This window comes from Bos taurus, chromosome 2 (assembly GCF_002263795.3).
Source record: "Bos taurus isolate L1 Dominette 01449 registration number 42190680 breed Hereford chromosome 2, ARS-UCD2.0, whole genome shotgun sequence".
In the NCBI taxonomy this organism is placed as follows: domain Eukaryota; kingdom Metazoa; phylum Chordata; class Mammalia; order Artiodactyla; family Bovidae; genus Bos; species Bos taurus.
The window spans coordinates 1,674,277-1,699,626 of NC_037329.1; the positions used below are offsets into that span (position 1 = coordinate 1,674,277).

A 25,350-nucleotide genomic window follows, 5' to 3' on the forward strand; every position below is an offset into this window, starting at 1 on the left:
AATGCTCTAAAGTCAGAGGGTCCCTTCCCAGTTTAATAATAGGTCATCAAAGTGAGGGAACAGAGGTGCTTTTGAAGGCAGGAGTTACTGAGAAGGAGCCTGTAGCTGGCCCCCCTGCTCCCTGTTAAATTCTCTGTTCATGAAGCACAGACTTGCCATTATACAGCCTTCCCTGCTTGCCAAGGTATATTCACATCGGTATATTCACATCTGACCTTCTTGGCCTTGCCAGGCCTTGGGACGTCTATAGGCCAGAGGCTGTGTTCCTGATGTACAGCGAGGGGCTTGCCACCTGGAAGCTGGGCTGCTGAAGCAAGTGTCCACAGCAGACCAGGGGGACTTCCTTTCTTGTCTTGGGTAACCCAAGGCCACCACAAAGCCCTCCTTCCCAGATGGTTTGATTTTTAATGTTTCTTTTCCTATTCCCAACTCCTTCCTGCTTTGCAACATATTTGAAACTATATGATACTAAATTATTTGATACTAATACAGTATCATATTATTTTTTATTTTCTGAATCTACCTTATAGCTTATATACCTTACACATCACCACACCACATCATCACATTCTTTGGTGTTTGTCTGCTTTTCTCCTCTCAACTGAAGAAGATTAAAAACACATTTATTTTGAGAAACCTCTAATGACAGGTCCTCAGAATATGTACTTGGGAAAGGCTGGTTGAGTGAATGACTTCTGTGCAAAATTTGTGTGAGGAGCCTTAGCTGGAAGTGTCTGTCCTATTCCTGGCCTGGGGAATCTTTGAGCGTTAGATAACTGAATGCTAGGTAGCATTATCACAAATTTCAAAGTGTTCCATGTATAATACATGCTACAGCCGGGATATGTGGGTGAACCTCTAAAATACTGTGCTGAGAGAAAGAAGGCGATGGCACCCCACTTCAGTACTCTTGCCTGGAATGTCCCATGGGCGGAGGAGCCTGGTAGGCTGCAGTCCATGGGGTCGCTAGGAGTCGGACACGACTGAGCGACTTCACTTTCACTTTTCACTTGCATGCATTGGAGAAGGCAATGGCAACCCGCTCCAGTGTTCTTGCCTGGAGAATCCCAGGGACGGGGGAGCCTGATGGGCTGCTGTCTATGGGGTTGCACAGAGTCAGACACGACTGAAGCGACTTAGCAGCAGCAGAGAGAAAGAAGCCAGGCCCCAAAGAATACATTCTGCATATTCTGATCATCTGAAACTTTTAGAAAAGGCAAATCTAGATTGTGTGGCAGACACAGGTCACAGCGAGGAAGAGATGAAGAGTGATTGGAGAAGAGCAGGGACATTTCTGGGAAAAGGAAATACTCAGGATTTTTATCATATTGGTAGTCATGGGTTTTCCAAAAAAGTTTGTTCAGGTTTTCAGGTTATGGAAAAATGAAGTTTTTGGCCAATCCAGTACATGGGCATATACATTTGTCAAAAAGTTCAGGTCTGTATACTTTTAAGGAGGTGCATATAAATGGTGTTATAACAAGTTGATTGAAACATGTGTAATGAGAGAAGGAAAGTATGAAAATACTAGCACCTACTTTTCCTCCTGTTCTCAAAGCTATCTTGGGCATTAATAACATCTTGATACATGAGTGCAATTTCAATAATTTGTGTGTGTGTGTTCTCTTTTTCCTTTGGCAGCAGCAAACCTAACTCAGAAAACACTTCTAAGTGAATGAACTTTGACTTTAATCCAGCTGGTTGCATAAGAAGGAACAGAACACAAAACAAACATATATTCATTTGCTCTTTCTTGCTGAAATCATGAGGCAGAGATATGCTCCTCACCATGACTCATACATTTTATTAAGTAAACTGCCCATGCTCATTCCACTTATTTTAATTAGGGCTGCTTTAACCATGTGCTACACTTTCTCCCTATTGTGTGGGTTTGACTCCATCACTTCTTTTCTGTGTTAATAAAAAGTAGCTTTTCATATTTACCTCTTTCAAGGGTACATGGGGAACTAATGAGACACCTTTGAGCCTTCTTCCTTCTGACGAAGGCAGGGACAGTGTGCGTGTGTACAGATGTCCTCAGGCCTTGTCTCTGACTCTTGTCTTCTTGCCCTTCCAGACTCCAGAGCCCAGTGCACACCTGCCAGGCCACGGTGACATTGAAGGTCAGCAGCTCCCCTCTTCTCCTGCAGAACCAGAGGAACAGGAGTGGAGCCAGAAAACAGACCACAGTGATTGTGAGACACTGTCCCACCAGAGTGAAAGTCCATCAGACACCAAAACTGATCCTTTTGAAAGTGCTTCTGACACTGAGTCCCTGCCTGGTGACCTCCTAGAGGGAATCTGCCTCCCTTCACGTGGTACCTCCGGGGACAGGGAAGCACACAAGGGATGCTCTGACACCCCAGCATCTGGGAACCCTCAGGAGCAATATTTGACAGATGTCCCTGGGCTTGACCCAAAGGAGGAACTAGATCTGTGCCTTGACTTCAAGGAAGAGTCTCACGAAACGGGGTTACGAACCTTTGCTACAGTTGCTGGAGAAGTGAGAGCCATCCTTCAGGAGGATGTGGCTGGCCCAGAGCTAGAGCTGCCGCCAGGAAGGGCTGCTCTCCTCACACAGGACTGTGCACGGGGGCTTACAGGCAGTTACGGCCTCCCACCAGCAAAGGTGGTGACTGTCCAAGACATCACAGGATCCTCTGTTTTTTCTTCTCAGAAATCCAGGTCTGAGAGTCATCTGGGCACCCCACTGGTCTGGCCCCTTCTTCTCTGGTGCACGGAACAGAGCCAGAGCTGGCCGAATATCCACAACAGGCAGAGGGGATGCCAGCTGTCCCCCAGGAGCCCGCTGAATAGCACAGCCCCTCTGGGAGCCAGGGCAGGGAAAAAATGTCCTCCAGACCCCACATCGAAAACAGGCTTGCTCTGCTCCCAGTACAGCTTTGATACTACCTGCTGGCTTCCTTTAGGGACATCCTGCCTCCTACATGCCAAGTTTTACCATAGTGTCCCAGAAAATAGTTATGATGAAGGCAGGGCACTCCCAAGGCACTGCCGTTGGCTCACAAGGACTCTGAACAGGGCCCACTCCATAGCAGAATTTCCCTTAAGAAACTCTGAGGATCCTTTAGGGCAGAACTTTGTGAAGTTTGGGACCCATCTGAAGGAAGGGACAGAAGCAGAACGGGCTCCAATAACACAAACCCCTCTTCACCCTGTTCCCACCCAGCTGTCTCACTTACTTCCTACTTCCCAAAGGAAGACTCTTCCTTTGAAGGATCAGTACAAACTCAGGGCTCTAAACTGGAAAAGGGCCTCTCAGGACACGCCCTCTGAAGGTCTCTGGCTGGAAAACCAGTTAGGACAGGATTCTAGGTCCTGCCCAGTCTCTTCATGCCTTACTGCAGAGTTGGTGAGCCTCACCACAGAGGAAGTGCCAGTGCCAGCAAAGTGCAAGTCCGGACACGGCCCAGAAAGCAGACCAGGGGAGCCCCAAGGCCCTGGCCAGGCACCAGATGCTGAGGACGTGAGTGATGCACAGAAGCACCTTCAGGACATTTCTGCTGAGCCAGGAAACCAAACCAGCAATTACACATCAAAGTATATCCTCAGTGAAAAAAGAAAGCCATCTGCTAGGGCCAAGTTCCCAAATCATCCCAGCAAGAGCGGGTCACTGGTGTGGAACAGAGACTGGGGAGTTTGCTCCAGAGTGATAGATAATTCATATGCTCCAGAGACGACCCTGAAATCAAGCACAGCAGACACTTTAAAGAAAGCAGAAGACGTGATGGTTCCAGATCCGAGCGTCACAAAAAATGCCTTGCAGGGCTTTTCGGGAGTCGCAGGAGCCACCATGTCTCACTGCAGCTGTGGGGATGAGGAGTGTGAGCAGGGGCACAAGGGTGATACCATATCCTTTGCAGAGGGCCTCCAGACAGAGCCCAAAGCAGACACATCTTCTAGGGGCACGCTCATCATTATAGCTGTTGAGCAGAAAGGGCTGCAGGCCACGAGGAAGAAAATGGGTCCTCTGCTAAGAACACAGTCCTGTGAGTTTCTAGAGGAAAGACCAGGGTCTCCCCACAGTGCTGGAGCGACCCCCTGTGAGTCTCCTCTGGCTGGGAAACCAAAAACTTGCGGCAATGAGTGTGAGCTGCCAGCAGCCTGCAGCCTCCGAGGTAACGATGGGGCTCTTCGGCAGGTGGCCCAAGCCTCAGAGTCTGGGATAGTTCTGATCCCCCAGGCTGCTTCGGAAGATTGGCCCCCTGGGAGGAGAAAAACTTCCCAAGAGCACGCGGGGGACATGCTGAGCACAGGGGTGCCTATGGAAGAGAACCAGCCCGAGGCCAGCCAGAGCTCCAGGATTCCAGCGGCCAGGGAGGAAGCTACTAGGAAGCCCGAGGCCTGTGGCCCTCACCCCTCGGGCAGCCGAGGGCCACCGAGCCCGGAGGACACGCGACGGGTGTGCGCAGCAGAGGGCGATGCAGACACAGACAAGCAGCCCGGCGCCCAGGCCCGTGCCCGAAAGAGTGCACTCCAACAGCCCAGACCGCCTCACCAGCTCCGCCAAGCATCGCGGGAGCCTGGAAAGCGCCTGGCGTTTCCCAAGGTTATCTCCTTCCGAAAAGGCAAGCCCTTGGCCGCTGAGAGCCCGGGAGGGGGCCACCCTGGGGATTCCTCTGGCCTCAAGGAACTGTGCTCCGACAGGCAACCCCCAACGGGCAGCGCGCAGAGCGCCTCCGGCCAGGCCGGAACTCCTTGCAACGCGCACGCCAGCACCCTTCCGGTGATCGGCCTCCAGGGATTAAGCCAAGGAGCCCCAGGGCTGATGGAAGTGGGCCGGGTGGACACGCCTGGGGACCTCGGTAGCAGAAGACAGTCCTCAGAAAGCTGCGACGCCAAGAGACTCAAAACTCCAGAGAAAAGACTCAGGGCGAGGTTGGCCTCAGCTCATAAGACCTTTGCAAGTTTTTTTGAGTCAAGAGTTTTAGAAAAAGAGAACACTGGCCAATGTTCTTCATGTTCTTTGAAGGACCAGAAGGAAAAGAGCAGGTTGCGCCAGAGTTCCTGGCGCACATTCCTGAAAAGCAAAGATGCCCAAGGCTCCAAAAGGCCCTCCTTAGTAAGTCTGATTCCAGGACCAGAAATCTTGAATACCCCCAGCCGTTTCCCACCAGAGACCAATAGCCACTGTGAGAAGCAGGCGGAACACAAGGAGAGCTATGTTTTTAGAGATCATTGGACACCCACGCATTCCCCCATACCTTTGTCATCCGGCAATTTGTCTTCTTCAGATAACAGGAGAAAAAGTGAACCAACTATCAAATGTACAAGTACCCAGGAAAGTGGTGAATATATAGCTCCGAGTACCTTTCCTGAAAAGTCTTGGCCTATGTCCCCCACCAGTCCTGGGAGTCAGCAGGCTGGGATCAGCCACACCCTTCCCTCAAGCTCCACCTGTTGCCTGGCACAGGGAAGCCAAAGCGTGCCCTCTAAGCCCCTGAGCCCCAAGCCCCAGAGTCTCAGGCCTGGTGCCCAGGGGGCAGATTTCCACTACCCTGAAAAGGGTAGGGCCATCTCAGTGGTTTCTCTTGGAAGCTACAGCCATGTGGACAACAGCTCAGAGGCCCCTGGAAACCCCAAGATGTCCCAGGCCTGGATAAGCCTCCTACTTTCTCTGCAGGCATTAGACCAGGGTGAGCAGAAGGAAGAGAGTGGGAAAAGAGGCCAGCATCCCTGTGGTGTAAGCACAGCACCCTCACTTAAGGACCTTCTTGGAAGTGAGGTGAGTTACCTGTGAGTCACATTTTTTTACCTCTTAAGTAGGGACCACACAGGACATTTTCCTAAGTGTGTGGAGGGGAGGAGTAGGAAGGCCAGTCTGCCTTCCATGGAGATTGCCCCACTTAACACACATGAGGGTCCCACCAGAATCAACACAGCTAGACTGATCGCTTGAAATTTGCCAAACTAACAAGTGGGAACTGCATTTTGTTCTAATTCTGTGTGGTCTCTATTTTCCCTATGTAATTCAAGCTATCTGAATTCCCCTTTGTATCAGTGGCCTGTTCATAGTCTGGTTATTTTGTATCCGGTGGTTGATGTAGGGAGAAGGCAATGGCACCCCACTCCAGTACTCTTGCCTGGAAAATCCCATGGACAGAGGAGCCTGGTGGGCTGCAGTCCATGGGGTCGATAAGAGTCAGACACGATTGAGCAACTTCACTTTCACTTTCATTTTCATGCATTGGAGAAGGAAATTCTGTCAGCCTTCATTCTTCTCCACTGTGAAATTTTAAAAGGAAAATTTCCAACTTTGTTTTCTAGTATGTTTATGTTTTTTTTTTTTTTTTTTCCTGAACTCTAAACCTGATCCAGTTTAACTTGTTTGAATATAAGGAGACATTAGTGGTGCTTCTGAAATTCCTAGTAAAATAAAACTCCCCCAAAGCAAAGGCATCTACCCAGGATAGGGAACAGGTGCTGGGTCAGGCACAAGAAAAGGGATACAAGCTTGGGATTTCTCTCAAGTCAGGCTGCCCTCTGAAGGAGGTAAATTCCAGAAAGAGTAGTCTTGGGACTGTGAAAGCAGACCTCCCTTTTCCTGTCCACTCCTGCACCCATTTACCCTCGTCCTGTTGCTTCTTAGACAAATAGATGTGATGTCTCTGCGTGCCCAGCACTGTGCTGGTGTGAAAGGGCAAAAGGTTCAGCATTAGCCTCAAGCAGGGCCAAACACAGCCTCCCACCCCCATGTGCTGCCTCTGGGCTCCTGGTGAACCCGGCCCTTTAGCAAGCTGGCTGTGGTCTCCCTGTGGCAAGTGTCAGTCACCCTTTCTGAGCGTGCACCTTTCCCCTGCACTCAGGCTCTCCAGCCTTCGTATATGTTCTGATTTGCAAGCATATGTGGCCTTCTCTCTCCTCCTGTTAAGATTCGAAAGAGGAATAGGAACGAACATTTATTCAGCATCTGCTTAGTGTCTGGTCCTTTCCTGGGCACTTGACGATCATCTCACTGTTTGCTAAACACATGCAGGCTGTCCGGGTGTTTGCTGAGGCCCCCCGCACCTGCTCTTCCCATAGACTATACTTCTGTGCACAGGACAAGCTGAAGGCCCTGTGTGCTATAACTGACAAGTCTGGAGTGCCCATTGCAGCCACCAGGCTTTTTGTGGGCTGCTTAGGAGGAAACGAGCTGGGACAGGTGAGCATTCACAGGGTATTCCCAACTCACTGGCATTAGATGTTTTGCATTCAAAAGTGAGGACTACCAGCTGAAATTACATCACTTTATTCAACATATGGCAACCCACTCCAGTACTCTTGCCTGGAAAATCCCATGGATGGAGGGGCCTGGTAGGCTGCAGTCCATGGGGTCACTAAGAGTCGGACACGACTGAGCGACTTCACTTTCACTTTTCACTTTCATGCATTGGAGAAGGAAATGGCAACCCACTCCAGTGTTCTTGCCTGGAGAATCCCGGGGACGGGGGAGCCTAGTGGGCTGCCGTCTATGGGGTCACACAGAGTCGGACACGACTGAAGCGACTTAGCAGCAGCATTCAACATATGTCCTCATCTGTAAAGTGTGAAATATTAGCTTTCAAAGATTTTTTCCCTATTGTTTTGCTTATTTTTAATTATTAGTAAAATTAAAAACAAAGCCAGTACAGATGTAGAAGAGAAAAAGTAACAATTTCCCTTTAAAGCCCCAGTCACATTCCACAGAAGGAAATAGGGTCAGCAGTCTGTTGTATGTTATCTACATTATCTCCACACATCAACAGGATGATAAGGGGGATGGCTCAGCTGGTAAAGAATCCGCCTGCAATGCGGGAGACCTGGGTTTGATCCCTGGGTTGGGAAGATCCCCTGGAGAAGGGAACAGCTACCCACTTCAGTATTCTGGCCTAGAGAATTCCACGGACTGTATAGTCCATGGGGTCACAGAGAGTCAGACACGATGAGCATGAGCATCTTTCACTTTCACTTTGGGGAAAAGAGGGTTACACAACTGTAGCTTTCTTGTTTACTTTAATAAAACAGCAAATACAGACTCCAGGTGTTTTATATACATTGTTCTCTAGTTGAAACCAGCATGCTATTTCATAGTCGCATATTTCATATTACTATACTGTATTTAGTTAATTATTTTTCTATTGATTAATATTGAGGTAAAATCAAGCAGTGAGAGTAAAATCAAGTAGTCTAAAAAGATTTTTAGTACCTAAATAATATAATCATAAAACTGATTTAGTAGTGCTACACATATTAATGGAGAAGGCAATGGCACCCTACTCCAGTACTCTTGCCTGGAAAATCCCATGGGCGGAGGAGCCTGGTAGGCTGCAGTCCATGGGGTCACTAAGAGTCGGACGACTGAGCGACTTCACTTTCACTTTTCACTTTCATGCATTGGAGAAGGAAATGGCAACCCACTCCAGTGTTCTTGCCTGGAGAATCCCAGGGACGGGGGAGCCTAGTGGGCTGCCGTCTATGGGGTCACACAGAGTCGGACACGACTGAAACGACTTAGCAGCAGCATACATATTAATGTGTATATCTGTACACAATGGGAAACAGCATTCCCTTCAGACTGTCCCTGTGTTTATGGGAGGAGCAGGTGCAGGGGCGTGTGTGCGTGCTGTGTGCTCAGTTGTGTCTGACTCTGTGCGACCCCATGGAGTGTAGCCCACAAAGCTCCACTGCCCATGAAATTCTCCAGGCAGTAATATTGGCGTGGGTTGCCATTTCCTCCTCCAGGGGATTCTCCCAACCCAGGGATTGAACCCAAGTCTCTTGCATCTCCTCCACTGGCACGTGGATTCTTTACCACTGTGCCACCTGGGAAGCCCCCAACTGCAGGGTGCCTCAGCAAACACCAACAGCCTGCACGCTGTGATGGTAAAGGACGCAAGAATGAGTCAGGCATGAAGTGGATGCTGGATAAATGTTCATTCATATTCTTCTTTCTATTTCAAATCTCACAGGAGGAATGAGTACTCACACCCTTGTGCATCAGAACATGTGTTAATACCAATACAAGAGAGTGGCAAATACATGTACATAGGAAGGAGAGGGGAGAAAAGCTCTGAAAAGTTTACTCTCTCTACTGAACTTAGAGCTAGAGGTGAGGCTCCATCTAGTGGTTGCTCCTGGGAGAGCAGGCTGTAATTGCAGGAGAAATTTGCAAGGAATCCAGGGGTGTTTCAATTTCTTCATCCCACAATGCTCTTAAGTAGCAAGCGTTCTTTTATTCCAAAACTACCAGTGTTAAATTTTCTTCCAGATTTTATTCTGGAACCATATATTTAACATGGTCATAATCATGTCATCTATGTTATTGTTCAGTTGCTCAGTCATGCCTGACTCTGCAACCCCATTGACTGCAGCATGCCAGGCTTCCCTGTCCTTCACCATCTCCTGGAGCTTGCTCAAACTCATGTCCATCGAGTCGATGATGCCATCCAACCATCTCAAACTTCCATCACCCCCTTCTCCTTCTGCCCTCAATGTTTCCCAGAATCAGGGTCTTTTCCAATGAGTTGGCTCTTCGCATCAGGTGGCCAAAGTATTGGAGCTTCAGCTTCAATATCAGTCCTGCCAATGAATGTTCAGGACTGATTTCCTCTAGGATTGACTGGTTGGATCTCTTTGCAGTCCAAGGGACTCTCTAGAGTCTTCTCCAACACCACAGTTTGAAAGCATCACTTCTTCAGTGCTCAGCCTTCTTTATGGTCCAACTGTCACATCCATACATGACTACTGGAAAAACCATAGCTTTGACCAGATGGACATTTGCCGGTAAAGTAATGCCTCTGCTTCTTAATACACTGTCTAGATGTGTCATAACTTTTCTTCCATGTAATCTATAGGGGCTTTAACTTCCTGTGATTTCACATCCTGCAGTTTGTTCCTTTAGAGCTCTTTTAATTTGAGATATGCAGCATGATACAGAAAAGCCTAGTGCATAAATGTGTAGACAATATATTGCTGTGAAACGAACACTGAGTAACCTGCACTTGAGTCAGAACACTACAGCCCTTCCTGGTCTAAGAGTCCTTCTTCCTAGCTGGCCATAGGCTCTGTGCCAACTTCTATGGTATTCACTTCCTTGTCTTCTATAGTTTTACTGCTTACCTTTGTGCCTCCAAACAATGTAGTTTATTTTTGCCTATTTTTGAACTTTATGTGCATACAACCTTATGTGTTCTTTTATTCCTTATCCATTTGGTTTACTCTAATTTTGTTAAGACTCATCCTTGTGCTGTGTGTCGAAAGTTCTTTCATTTTCATCATTATGTACAATGACTTTGAATCAGCATCCCACAGTGTATGTATCAGTCAGTTTCCTGATATCAGCAAGTATGTTGCTGCCAGGAAACTTTGTGCCCAGGTGCCTACTGCATGAGCATATGCCTTTCTGTTGGATGTGCCTCCTAGAGTGAAATGGCTGAGTCATTGGGGTTGCTTATCTTCAGCTTTACCAGCTTTACTAGATACTGCCAGATATTCCAAAGTGATTGTGCCAGTTTACACTCACTCCATAAGAGTTTCCTTTTCCCCATAGTCTCATTAGCCTTTGCTTGATATTGTTAACTAATTTTAACCATTCTGCTAGGCAGGTAGAGGTAATCTGCATTTCCTCAATGTCTGAAGAGGGCTTCTCAGGTGACACAAATGGTAAAGAATCCATCTGCTAATGCAAGAGACACAAGAGATGCAGGTTCCATTCCTGGGTCAGTAAGATCCCCTGGAGAAGGAAATGGAAAACCACTCAGTATTCTTCCTGGGAAATCTCATGGACAGAAGAGCCTGGTGGGCTACAGTCCATGAGTCCATGAGTCCACGGGGTTGCAAAGAGTCAGACACAACTGAGCGCTGCACTGGCTAATGTCTAAAGAGGCTCAGTGCAGTTCAGTTGCTCAGTCGTGTCCAATGCTGCAATCCCATGGACTGCAGCATGCCAGGCTTCCCTGTCCATCACCAGCTTCTGGGGCTTGCTCAAATTGTGTCCATCAAGTCAGTGATGCCATCCAACTATCTCATCCTCTGTTGTCCCCTTCTCTTCCTGCCTTCAATCTTTCACAGAATCAGGGTGAGTCAGCTCTTCGCATCAGGTGGCCAAAGTATTGGAGTTTCAGCTTCAACATCAGTCCTTCCAATGAACACCCAGGACTGATCTCCTTTAGGATGGACTGGTTGGATCTCCTTGCAGTCCAAGGGACTCTCAAGAGTCTTCTCCACCACCACAGTTCAAAAGCATCAATTCTTTGATGCTCAGCTTTCTTTATGATTCAACTCTCACATCCATACATGACTACGGGAAAAAGCAGAGCTTTAACTACACAGACCTTGGTCAGAAAAGTAATGTCTCTGCTTTGTAATATGCTGTCTAGGTTTGTAATAGCTTTTCTTCCAAGGAGCAAGCATCTTTTAATTTCATGGCTGCAATCACCATCTGCAGCGATTTGGGAGCCCCCCAAAATAAAGTCTGTCACTGTTTCTATTATTTCCCCAACTATAAGCCATGAAGTGATGGGACTGGATGCCATGATCTTAGTTTTTTGAAAGTTGAGTTTTAAGCCAAGTTTTTCACTCTCCTCTTTCACCTTCATCAAGAGGTTCTTTAGGTCCTCCTCACTCTCTGAATAAGGGTGGAGTCATCTGCATATCTGAGGTTATTGATATTTCTCCCAGCAATCTTGATTTTGGCTTGATTTAATCCAGCCCAGTATTTCGCATGGTGTACTGTGCATATAAGTTAAACAAGCAGGGTAACAATATACAGCCTTGACGTACTCCTTTTCCTATTTGGAACCAGTCTGTTGTTCCATGTCCAGTTCTAACTGTTGCTTCCTGACCTGCAAACAGATTTCTCAGGAGGCAGGTAAGGTGGTCTGGTAGTTCCATGTCTTTAAGAATTTTCCAGTTTGTTGTGATCCACACAGTCAAAGGCTTTAGCATAATCACTGAAGCAAAAGTAGCTGTTTTTCTGGAATTCTCTTGCTTTTTTGATGATCCAGCGGGTGTTGGCAACTTGATCTCTGGTTCTTCTGCCTTTTCTAAATCTGGCTTAAACATCTGGAAGTTCTTGGTTCACATACTGTTGAAGCCACATTTTGAGAATTTTGAGCATTACTTTGCTATCATGTAAGATGAGTGCAATTGTGTGGTAGTTTGAACATTCCTTGGCATTGTCTTTCTTTGGGATTGGAATGAAAACTGACCTTTTCCAGTCCTGTGGACACTGCTGAGTTTTCCAGATTTTCTGGCATATTGAGTTAACAGCATCATCTTTTAGGATCTGAAATAGCTCAGCTGGAATTCCATCACCTCCACTGGCTTTGTTCATAGTGATGCTTCCTAAGGCTCACTTGACTTCACACTCCAGGATGTCTGGCTCTAGGTGAGTGATCACACCATCATGGTTGTCTGGGTCATTAAGATCTTTTTTGGATAGTTCTTCTGTGTATTCTTGCCACCTTTTCTTAATATCTTATGTTTCTGTTAGGTCCATACTGTTTCTGTCCTTTATTGTGCCCATCTTTGCATGAAATGTTTCCTCAGTATCTCTTAATTTTCATGAGGAGATGTCTAGTCTTCCTGTTTTATTGTTTTCCTTTTTCTTTGCATTGTTCACTTAAGACGGCCTTCTTATCTCTCCTTGCTATTCTTCGGAACTCTGAATTCAGATGGATATGTCTTCCCTTTTCTCCTTTGCCTTTCACTTCTCTTCTTTTCTCAACCCTTTGTAAGGCCTCCTCAGACAACCATTTTGCTTTTTTGCATTTCTTTTTCTTGGGGATAGTTTTTATCACCACCTCCTGTACAGTGTCACATATCTCCTTCCATAGTTCTTCAGACAGTCTGTTTACCAGAGTTAATCACTTGAATCTATTTGTCACTTCCACTGTATAATCGTAAGGAATTTTATTTAGGTCATACCTGAATGGTCTAGTGTTTTTCCCTACTTTCTTCAGTTTAAGTCTGAATTTTTGTGATGAGAAGTTCATGATCTGAGTTACAGTCAGCTCCCAGTCTTGTTTTTGCTGACTGTATAGAGCTTCTATACACCCTTTTAATGATTTTTGACAATTTGGATATTCTCTTTGGGGATGTGTCTGACCTAATACCTTGTCCATTTGTCAATGAAGTTGTCATTTACTTACTGATTGTACACATTCTGGATACAATCACTTTGTTGGTTAAATGTGCCATCAACATGATTTCCCACTCCATGGTTTGTGTCTTTTCTTCTTTGGTGATATCTTTTAATGAACAGAAATTCTAAATTTCATTGTTTTCAAGAGTATCCATCTATTCTTTACCCCCAGGTCATGACTAGAATTCCCTAAATTACCTTTTTAAAACTTTCATGGACTTACTGTTTACCTGTAGGTCTCTGAGATGTCTACAGCTGACTTTTGTGTTCCATTGGCCTCTGTCCACCCTTGTGCCAGTTCAGAGTCTTTATTGCTGTAGGTGTATGTACTGTTGCTGTCCAGGTGACCACATCCTCTCGCCATGTTCTTCTTCAATTTAATAAATGTTTAACCAGCTGTGGACCAGACAATATCCTAGGCACTATGGATATAGTATTGAAGAGCATATGAAAAGATCTCTGTCCTCAAGGGAGGGGCAGGAGGTGAGAGTGAGTAAATAATTGAGCAAATAAGATTATTTCAGATATTGAAAAGACTATTAACATTGAAATGTAATTAAGAAATTGAAAAGGTTAATGAAATGGGGCTCCCTTGGCTTAGAAGTTTGAAGTCTAACAAAGCCTTTCAGGTGGCCCTCTCAGGTCTAGTCCAACTTCTCAGTGATGAGGAAGAATTTCCTTAACTACAGACAGCCATGTAATTTGGCCCTCCACAGTGTCACCTTACACCTGGGATATTCTAGCATATTTGTGTGTATGATGGAGAACAGGAGGAGGCAATCCTTGGGAGTAAAAAGGTGCTGTTTGCATGTAGAGATTTTTAATTTCAAGTAGAGGGACAGAGAACTTAGGATTCCAGGGAAAGCAAATTTTAGCATCTTATTTATAATCTTATTTGTACATAGATGGGTTTGTGCTCCTGGCTAAGGGGACTTGGAAGGAGATCAAGATCAAGAGGGAGCAAGAAAAGAAATGGCTGTGGGAGCATCAGCTTAGTGAATGCTGAGTGGTTTACCTGACCTTCTTCCGTCCTCTTCCCTGACTTGGGCAGCAAGGGTCCACAGTGCTGTTTCTACTTAGAGATTTTAAGTGAGGGTGGGGGAGTACAATGTGAACATTTTCTAACCTTGAAAAATCTTTTGTATTCTAAAATTTATAAGGAGAGGCACAGGCCCTAAAATAGCTAAAACGGTTTTGTAAAAGTAATAAAGTGAGAGGAATCCATCTACCCAATATTAGTTAGGGCTACTTAATCAGTTGTGGTATTGGGGTAGGGATAGACATATAGATCACAAGAAAAGAGTAGAGAACCCCAAAACAGATGCATACACATTCACTCAACTGGTTTCTGATGCAAAAGCAATTTAGTGGAAGAACAGTAGTCTTTCAACAAACAGGGCTAAGGTATTTGGACATCCGTAAGGGAAAAACTAAACCTAAACCTCACACTTTATCCAAAAACAATTTAAAATTAATTAATCACACATTTAAATGTAAAACATAACACTATAAGATTTTTAGGAGGAAATCTTTGAGATCTAGAAGATAATAAAGAGTTCTTAGTCACAATACCAAAGGTACATCCATAATGGAAAAAAATAATAAATTGGACTTCATCAAAATCAAAACCTTTTGCTGTACAAAGAAGCACTCTGGTAGGAAGATGAAAAGCTAAACCACACGTTGGGGAGACTTTATTTGCAAACCACATATCCAACAAAAGAGTAGTTCTAGAATATAAAATCTCAAAATTCAACAGTAAAAATACAAACAATCCAACTAGAAAATGGACAAAAGACATTTAACCAGAGAGTATATACAGATGGCAAATGTGCACATGAAAAGACCATTAACCAAAAAGGAAATGCAAATTAAAAACACAATCAGAATGAATAAAATAAAAATATATGAGAACCCCCAATACTGGTAAGGATGTGAAGAAACCGAGTATCTTGCACATTTCTGGTAGGAATGTGAAACAGTACAGTTACTTCGGAAAAGGGCTGGCAGTTTCTTATGAAACTGAACCTGGGTTAATTGTATGACCCAGCAATTGCACTTGTGTCTTTATCTCAGGAAAATGAAACTTAGTTTACACATAAACTTAATACATAAGTGTTCATAGTAGCCCTAAGCTGGAAACAAGCCAGACATCTTTCTATGGGTAGATGGTTAACAAAGTGTGGTACATCCATACCATGGAGTAGTATTATAATATTATACAGTCATAGTAGTAGTATAGCACAGTAGTAATATTCCACAGTATGAATAATAGTGAAATACAACTTCAGTGGTTCTCCAGAAAATTATTGTGAGTGGGAAAAAACCAATAGCAAAAAGTTATATACTATAAGAATCCATCCATAAAACATTCTTAAAATGAAAAAATATAGCAATGAAGAATATATTAGTCATTACCAGAGGTTGGAGGGGAGAAGTTGGGTGAGGTTATAAAAGGGCAGCCCAAGGATCCTGAAGTGATGACACTGTTCTGTATCTGGATGTGGTGGTGGGTAGTTGAATCTACATATGTGATAAAACCACAGAGAACTAACTATATAATACCACGCACACGTATATGCACACAAGCGCACATACAAATGACTGGAGGGAAACAGAATCTCAGTGAGGTCTTGGTCGTCTCAGGGTCTCTTCCTGGTGGTGATACTGTGCTGTACTACTGTGAGAGTCTGTGTACAGAGGACCCTGGACCTCTCAGTAGTATTCCTTACATCTGCATGAGTATCTACAATTATTATATCAAAATTAAAAGTTTAATTAGAGGAAAACATTTATATCATTTGTTTAATGACTACAAGGTATTCATTTGTATGTATGCATCCAGTTCTTAATCAGTTTTCTACTGTTTTGAACAGTTAGGTTGTTCACAACTTTTTAAATAATGCCACAGTGAACATCCTTGTAAATAAGCTTTCAGTTCAGTTAAGTAGCTCAGTCGTGTCTGACTCTTTGTGACCCCATGGACTGCAGTATGCCAGGCTTCCCTGTCCATCACCAACTCACAGAGCTTACTCAAACTCATGTCCATTGAGTCAGTGATGCCATCCAAGTATCTTATCCTCTGTCATCCCCTTCTCCTCCCGCCTTCGATCGTTGCCAGCATCAGGATCTTTTCAAATGAGTCACTTCTTCATATCAGGTGGCCAAAGTATTGGGGTTTCAGCTTCAGCATAAGCTTTAGAAAATGCTTTATTCTCCCTGTTTTTTAGGGTGGTTTTTTTTTTCCTTTTACTTTAAGAAAAGTTGTCAAAGTTATGCATGCACATAGTTATAAAGTAAAATGGTACTAACATTGTGCTTCTCAAAGTTAAAGGTTCATTTAGATTGCCTGAGCTCTGCTGGGATACAGGTTCTGACTAGATGTGCAGGTGGGACCTGAGGATGCAGTGCTCACCAGCTCGCGTGTGACAGGACACTGCCGATCCCCTCACCACAGTCTGACTCGAGAGTAGTGAGGAGTTAGAAGACTGCCTCTGAAAACAAGACAGCCATCTGCTTGTCCCTCCCTCACCCAGAGACAATCAAGTTAGATTTTAATAATAATGTTAAACTGCTATTTTGATTTATTATTTAAATGTTATCTATTAACCTGCAGTTGTGGTCATCATGAAGAATCAGCATCTCAAATTTTTGTCTCCTCTCCATTCCTATTCAACTAATATCATTTCCCAGTATCCAGCTAAATCAGTAACAAGTGCTTATATTACCATGGACATGAAAATATTATTCAGTTTAGAGCCAAGTAGTGGATTATAGTGACATTTCTTTTCCTGGAGTTAATAATGATTGAATTTTTGTATGTGTGATTTTCTATGTCTGTCCTTCAATTTAACTCTCCATCAGGTCATCTACAAACCATTTTCTAAATGTTCAAACATGTCAGTATTCTATCAAGTCTCTCCTTTCTCCTAGGGGCCTTCCTCTGACCTCCTGCTATAATTCAGACGAATTGTTCTCCAGGAATCCTGCATAATTTTCCTCTCTGATTTCCTGTTTCTTGAATCCTATATCTACCTGTACTTCTTTATTATGCTAAAAAATATCTTCCTTAAGAAAAAGTACATAAGAGGTATAGACAGAGTTTTTTGAACGTCTGAAGAAAAACTCCTTTTTTAACTTTCATACTTGATGGATGCTGAGGCTTTATATAGAATTCTGGGTTGAAATTACCCTTCAAAAACTTCTCTGAAAGTCCAGTGGTTAAGAGCTTCCAATGAAGAGGCTGTGGATTCAGTTCTTGGTTGAGGAACTAAGATCCCACATGCCATGTGGCAAGCCAAAAGATAAAATAAAAAGGGAGTAAGAACTAAATTTTTTTAAAAAGTAAAAAAAACTTGAAGACATTTCTTCACTGTGATCTACCATTGAATGTTGCTGGTGAGAAGGACCATGGCATTTGTGTATGGCTTAGGTTTTTATTTTTAACTTAGTTTTTCAGAGTTCTTCTTTTATCCCTGTTGTTCTGAAATATCTTAGTGATAATCCTGGATGTGAGTTTCTTTTTATCCACTGAGGTCAACATTCATTGTACCCTTCAGTCTAGACACTCAACCTTTACTGTTGGGAAAAAAGATATGTATTATTTACTTGATAATTTCCTTCTCTCCTTTTCCCCTAGAACTCCTGTTAGACGTTGTAACTTCTTGATAGGGCTCTAATAGTCTTCATATTTCTACATTCTCTCTTCATCTTTGTTTTATTAATTTTTTGGAGAGATTTTACTCGTTTATTGCCAGCACTCCTATTGAATTTTTCCATTGTTCTCTAATTTTATTTTGTGGTTAAAAAAAGCTTTTTTGATCATATTAATTATACATGCTCCTTATAAAGAATTGCAGCAATACATAAAAATAAAGAGAACATAAAAAATTCCCTGTAGGTTAATAGTTAGAGTATACAAACAGCTCATACAACTTAAAATCAAAGAAACAAACAACCCAATCAAAAAATGGGCAGAAGACCTAAACAGATATTCCTCACAAGAAGACATACAGATGGCCAACAGACACATGAAAAATGCTCAACATCACTAATTATTGAGAAATGCAGATCAAAACCACAATGAGGTATCACTTCACACCAGTCAGAATGGTCATCATCAATAATAAAGGCTGGAGGGGTGTGGGAAAAGGGGAACCTCTGTATACTATTGGTGGTAATGTAAATTGGTATAGCCACTGTGAAAAACAGTAAGGAGATTTCTTAAACAAAAATAGAGCTGTCATACAATATAGCAACCCTACTCTTGGGCACATATCTGGAGAAAACTCTAATTTGAAAAGGTACATGAACCCCTGTGTTCATAGCAGCACCATTTATAACAGCCAAAACATGAAAACAGGCCAAGGGCCCATCAACAGATAATTGTTTTAAAAAGATATGGTACAGATATACAGTGGAATATTACTCAGCCATAAGAAATGAAATATTGCCATTTGATGGATGGACATGAATGGACCTTGAGAATATCATACTAACTGAAGTAAGTCAGAGAAAGGAAAGTACTATATGGTCACTTATATGTATAATCTCAAAATGATACAAATGATTATGCATAAAACAGGCATGTAAAACAGATTTATTATTACAAAAGTGGAAAGGGATTTGGGGAAGGGTAAATTAGGAGCTTGAGATTAACAGATACAAACTACTGTGCATAAAATAAACAAGGATTTACTCTGTAGCACAGGGAATTGTATTCAATATCTTGTAATAACCCATAATACAAATAATCTGAGTATATACATATATATATATAAAACTGAATCACTTTGCTGAAATTAACGCAATATTGTAAACCAACTATACTTCAATAATAATTTTTTAATTTATTAATTTTTTATTGAAGGATAATTGCTTTACAGAGTTTTGCTGTTTTCTGTCAAACCTCAACATGAATCAGCCATAGGTATACATATATCCCCTCCCTTTTGAAACTCTTTCCCATCTTTCTCCCATCTCTCTCCCCATCCCACCCCTCTAGGTTGATACAGAGCTCTTGTTTGGGTTTCCTGAGCCATACAGCAAATTCCTGTTGGCTATCTATTTTATCTATGGTAATGTAAGATTCCATGTTACTGTTTCCATATATCTCACCCTCTCCTCCCCTCTCCCCATACCCATAAGTCTATTCTCTATATCTGTTTCTCCATTGCTGCCCTGTAAATAAATTCTTCAGTACCATTTTTCTAGATTCCGTATATATGTGATCAGTTCAGTTCAGTTCAGTTCAGTCACTCAGTTGTGTCCGACTCTTTGCAACCCCATGAATTGCAGCACGCCAGGCCTCCCTGTCCATCACCAACTCCCAGAGTTTACCCAAACTCTTGTCCATCGAGTCGGTGATGCCATCTAGCCATCTCATCCTCTGTTGTCCCCTTCTCCTCCTGCCCCCAATCCAGCCCATCATCAGAGTCTTTTTCAGTGAGTTAGCTCTTCACATGAGGTGGCCAAAGTATTGGAGTTTCAGCTTTAGCATCAGTCCTTCCAAAGAACACCCAGGACTTATCTCCTTTATAATGGACTGGTTGGATCTCCTTGCAGTCCAAGGGACTCTTAGGAGTCTTCTCCAACACCACAGTTCAAAAACATCAATTCTTTGGTGCTCAGCTTTCTTCACAGTCCAACTCTCACATCCATACATGACCACTGGAAAAACCGTAGCCTTGACTAGACGAACCTTTGTTGGCAAAGTAATGTCTTTGCTTTTGAATATGCTATCTAGGTTGGTCATAACTTTCCTTCCAATGAGTAAGCGTCTTTTAATTTCATGGCTGTAGTCACCATCTGCAGTGATTTGGGAGCCCAAAAAAGTAAAGTCTGACACTGTTTCCACTGTTTCCCCATCTATTTCCCATAAAGTGATGGGACCAGATGCCATGATCTTAGTTTTCTGAATGTTGAGCTTTAAGCAAACTTTTTTACTCTCCACTTTCACTTTCATCAAGAGGCTTTTTAGTTCCTCTTCACTTTCTGCCATAAGGGTGGTGTCATCTGCATATCTGAGGTTATTGATATTTCTCCTGGCAATCTTGATTCCAGCTTGTGCTTCTTCCAGCCCAGCATTTCTCATGATGTACTCTGCATAGAAGTTAAATAAGCAGGGTGACAATATACAGCCTTGACATACTCCTTTTCCTATTTGGAACCAGTCTGTTGTTCCATGTCCAATTCTAACTGTTGCTTCCTGACCTACATGTAGTTTTCTCAGGAGGCAGATCAGGTGGTCTGGTATTCCCATCTCTTTCAGAATTTTCCACAGTTGATTGTGATCTACACAGTCAAAGGCTTTGGCATAGTCAATAAAGCAGAAATAGATGTTTTTCTGGAACTCTCTTGCTTCTTCCATGATCCAGCGGATGTTGGCAGTTTGATCTCTGGTTCCTGTGCCTTTTCTAAAACCAGCTTGAACATCCGGAAGTTCACGGTTCATGTATTGCTGAAGCCTGGCTTGAAGAATTTTGAGCATTATTTTACTAGCATGTGAGATGAGTGCAACTGTGCAGTAGTTTGAGCATTCTTTGGCATTGCCTTTCTTTGGGTTTGGAATGAAAACTGACCTTTTCCAGTCCTGTGGCGAATATGGTATTTATATTTCTCTTTCTAACTCCCTTCACTCTGTATAATAGGTTCTAAGTTCATCCACCTCATCAAAACTGACTCAAATGCGTTCCTTTTTATGGCTCAGTAATATTCCATTGTGTATATATACCACAAGTTCTTTATCCATTCATCTGTCAGTGGACATCTAGGTTGCTTCCATGTTCTAGCTATTGTAAATAGTGCTGCAATGAACATTGGGATACATGTGTCTCTTTCAATTTTGGTTTTCTCAAGGTATATGCCTAGGAGTGGAATTGCTGGGTCATATGGTCATTTTATTCCTAGTTTTTTAAGGAATCTCTATACCGTCTTCCATACTGGCTCTATCAATTTACATTTCCAGCAACAGTGCAAGTGTGTCTTTTTTGTCCACACCCTGTCCAGCGTTTATTGTTTGTAGACTTTTTGATGAGGGCTATTCTGACCAGTGTGAGGTGATATCTCATTGTAGTTTTGATTTGCATTTATCTAATAATGAGCAATGTTGATCTTTTCATGTTTGTTATCCATCTATATGTCTTCTTTGGAGAAATGTCTATTTAGGTCTTTTTCCCACTTTTTGATTGGGTTGTTTGTTTTTCTGGTATTGAGTTGTATGAGCTGCTTGTATATTTTGGAAATTACTCCTTTCTCAATTGTTTCATTTGCTATTATTTTCTCCCATTCTGAAGGTGTCTTTTCACCTTACAGTTTCCTTTGCTGTGCAAACGCTTTTACGTTTAATCAGGTCCCACTTGTTTACTTTTGTTTTTATTTCCATTACTTTAGGAGGTGGGTCATAGAGCATCTTGCTTTGATTTATGTCATCAGGTGTTCTGCCTATGTTTTCCTCTAAGAGTTTTATAGTTTCTGGTCTTACCTTTAGGTCTTTAATTCATTTTGAGTTTATCTTTGTGTATGGTGTTAGGAAGTGTCCTAATTTCATTCTTTTGCATGTAGCTGTCCAGTTTTCCCAGCACCACTTTTTGAAGAGGCTATCTTTGCCCCATTGTATATTCTTGCCTCCTTTGTCAAAAATAAGGTACCCATAGGTGCATGGGTTTATCTCTGGGCTCTCTATCTTGTTCCATTGGTCTGTATTTCTGTGTTTGTACCAGTACCATACTGTCTTGTTGACTGCAGCTTTGTAGTATAACCTGAAGCCAGGAAGTTTGATTCCTCCAGCTCCATTCTTCTTTCTCAAGACTGCTTTGGCTAGTCGGGATCTTTTGTGTTTTCATATGAATTGTGAAATTTTTTGTTCTAGTTCTGTGAAAAATGCCATTGATAATTTGATAGGGATTGCATTGAATCTGTAGACTGCATTTGATTGTATAGTCATTTTCACAATATTGATTCTTCCTACTCAGGAACATGGAATATCTCTCCATCTGTTTGTGTATTTTAATTTTCTCTGTACATTTCTTTCATCTCTTTAGGTAAGATTATTCCTAGATGTTTAATTCTTTTTCTTGCAATGCTGAATAGGATTGATTCCTTAGTTGTTCTTTCTGGCTTTTCATTGTTAGTATATAGAAATGCAAGTGATTTCTGTATATTGATTTTGTGTCCTGCAACTTTGCTAAATTCACTGATTAGCTCTAGTAATTTTCTGATACTATTTTTAGGGTTTTCTGCGTACACTATGGGCTCCCCTTGTGGCTCAGCTGAAAAAGAATCTACCTGCAATGTGGGAGACCTGGGTTTGATCCCTGAGTTGGGAAGATCCCCTGGAGAAGGGAAAGGCTACCCACTCTGGTATTCTGACCTGGAGAATTCCATGGACTATACTGTCCATGGAGCTGCAAAGATCTTCATGGCAAATAGATGGAGAAACAGTGGAAACAGTGACAGACTTTATTTATTTATTTATTTATTTTTTGCTTTTTATGGCTTCCCTGTTGGCTCAGATGGTAAAGCATCTGCCTGCAGTGCGGGAGACCTGGGTTCGATCCTTGGGTTGGGAAGATTCCCTGGAGAAGGAAATGGCAACCCACTCCAGTACTCTTGCCTGGAAAATTCTGTGGACTAAGGAGCCTGGTAGGCTACAGTCCATGGGGTTGCAAAGAGTCAGACACGACTGAGCAACTTCACTTCACTTCACTTCATGTACACTATCATGTCATCTGCAAACAGTGAGAGCTTTACTTCTTCTTTTCAGATCTGGATTCCTTTTATTTCTTTTCCTTCTCTGATTGCTGTGGCTAGGACTTCCAGAACTATGTTGAATAATAGTGGCGAAAGCAGACACCCTTGTCTTGTTCCTGATCTTAGGGGGAATGCTTTCAGTTTTTCACCATTGAGACTAATGTTTGCTGTAGGCTTATCATATATGGCCTTTACTATGTTGAGGTAGGTTACTTATATGCCCATTTTTTGAAGAGTTTTAATAATAAATAAGGGCTGATTTTGTTAAAACCTTTTTCTGAATCTATTGAGATGATCATATGGTTTTTCTCTTTCAATTTGTTAATATGGTGTATCACATTGTTTGATTTATGTATATTAAAGAATCCTTGCATCCCTGGAATAAACCCAACTTGGTCATGGTGTTTGGTGTGTTGCTGAATTCTGTTTGCTAAAATTTTGTTAAGGATTTTTGCATCTATGTTCATCAGTGATATTGGCTTGTAGTGTTCTTTTTTTGTGTTTTATTTGTCTCGTTTTGGTATCAGGGTGATGGTGGCCTCGTGGAATGAATTTGGAAGTGTTCCTTCCTCTGCAATTTTTTTTTTTTTTTTTATTTTTTTTTATTTTTTTTTAAAATTTTATTTTATTTTTAAACTTTACATAATTGTATTAGTTTTGACAAATATCATAATGAATCCACCACAGGTATACATGTGTTCCCCATCCTGAACCCTCCTCCCTCCTCCCTCCCCATACCATCCCTCTGGGTCGTCCCAGTGCACCAGCCCCAAGCATCCAGTATCGTGGATCGAACCTGGCCTGGCAACTCGTTTCTTACATGATATTTTACATGTTACAATGTCATTCTCCCAAATCTTCCCACCCTCTCCCTCTCCCACAGAGTCCATAAGACTGTTCTATACATCAGTGTCTCTTTTGCTGTCTCGTACACAGGGTGAGAAGGATAGGCATTAGCACTTCTCTAAATGTTTGATAGAATTCTCCTGTGAAGCCATCTGGTTCTGGGCTTTTGTTTTTTTGGGAGATTTTTGATCACAGCTTCAATTTCAGTGCTTGTAATTGGGTTTTTCATAATTTCTATTTCTTCCTGGTTCAGTCTTGGAAGATTGAACTTTCAAAGAATCTGTCCATTTCTTCCAGGTTATCTATTTTATTGTCATATAGTTGTTCATAATAGTCTCATAGTCCTTTGTATTTCTGCATTGTCTTTTGTAACCTCTCCTTTTCCATTTCTAATTTTGTTTATTTGATTCTTCTCTCTTTTTTTCTTGATGAGTCTAGCTAAGGGTTTGTTAATTTTGTTTATCTTCTCAAAGAACCAGCTTTTAGTTTTATTAATCTTTACTGTTGTTTCTGTCATTTCTTTTTCATTTTTTCTGCTCAGATCTTTATGATTTCTTTCCTTCTTCTAATTTTGGTGTTCTTTTTTTTTTTCTTCTTCATTTTCCAGTTGCTTTAGGTGTAAGGTTAGGTTGTCTTTTCGATGCTTTTATTGTTTCTTGAGGTAGGATTGTATTGCTGTAGACTTCCCTCTTAGACCTGCTTTTGCTGCATCCCATAGCTTTTGATTTGTCATGTTTTCATTGTCATTTGTTTCTAGAAATTTTTTTTTATTTCCCTTTTTCTTCAGTAAACTGTTGGTTATTTAAAAATGTACTGTTTAATCTCCATGTGTTTCTGTTTGTTATAGTTTTTTTCTTATAATTGATATCTAGTCTCTTAGCATTGTGGTCAGAGAAGATGCTTGATACAATTTCAATTTTCTTAAATTTACTGAGGTTTGATTTGTGACCCAAGATGTGGTCTATCCTGGAGAATGTTCCATGTGCACTTGAGAAGAAGGTGTATTCTTCTGCATTTGGATGGAATGTCATGAAGATATCAATGAGCTCCATCTTGTCTAATGTATCATTTAAGACTTGTGTTTCCTTATTAATTTTCTGTTTTGATGATCTGTCCATTGGTGTGAGTGGGGTGTTAAAGTCTCCTACTCTTATTGTGTTACTGTCAATTTCTCCTTTTATGTCTGTGTTTGTCTTATGTATTGGGGTGCTCCTATGTTGGGTGCATAGGTATTTGCAATTGTTATGTCTTCCTCTTGGATTGATCCCTTGATCACTATGTAGTGTCCTTCTTTATCTCTTGTAGTCTTCTTTATTTTAAGGTCTATTTTGTCTGATATGAGGATTGCTACTCCAGCTTTCTTTTGCTTCCCATTTGCATGGAATATATTTTTCCATCCTCTCACTTTCAGTCTTTATGTGTCTTTAGGTCTGAAATAGGTTTCTTGTAGACAGCATATATATGGGTCTTGTTTTTGTATCCATCTAGACAGTCTGTGTCTTTTGGTTGGAGCATTTAGTCCATTTACATTTAAAGTAATTATTGATAGATATGTTCCTGTTGCTATTTTCTAACTGTTTGGGGTTGATTTTGTAGATCTTTTTTCTTCTGTTGTATTTCTTGACTAA

At 42.2% G+C, this 25,350-nt stretch overlaps 1 protein-coding gene across 2 annotated transcripts in view; it reads left to right on the forward strand.

Annotated features, from left to right (window-relative positions):
• The window catches only part of ARHGEF4 (Rho guanine nucleotide exchange factor 4), a 331,537-nt gene that overhangs the window by 140,956 nt on the left and 165,231 nt on the right, over positions 1 to 25,350 (forward strand). For both annotated transcript variants that reach the window (XM_059892236.1, NM_001192073.2), the window contains exon 2: positions 2,078 to 5,746. In XM_059892236.1, the coding sequence (XP_059748219.1) occupies positions 2,078 to 5,746 (3,669 nt within the window). The remainder of the gene's footprint in view (positions 1 to 2,077; positions 5,747 to 25,350) is intronic.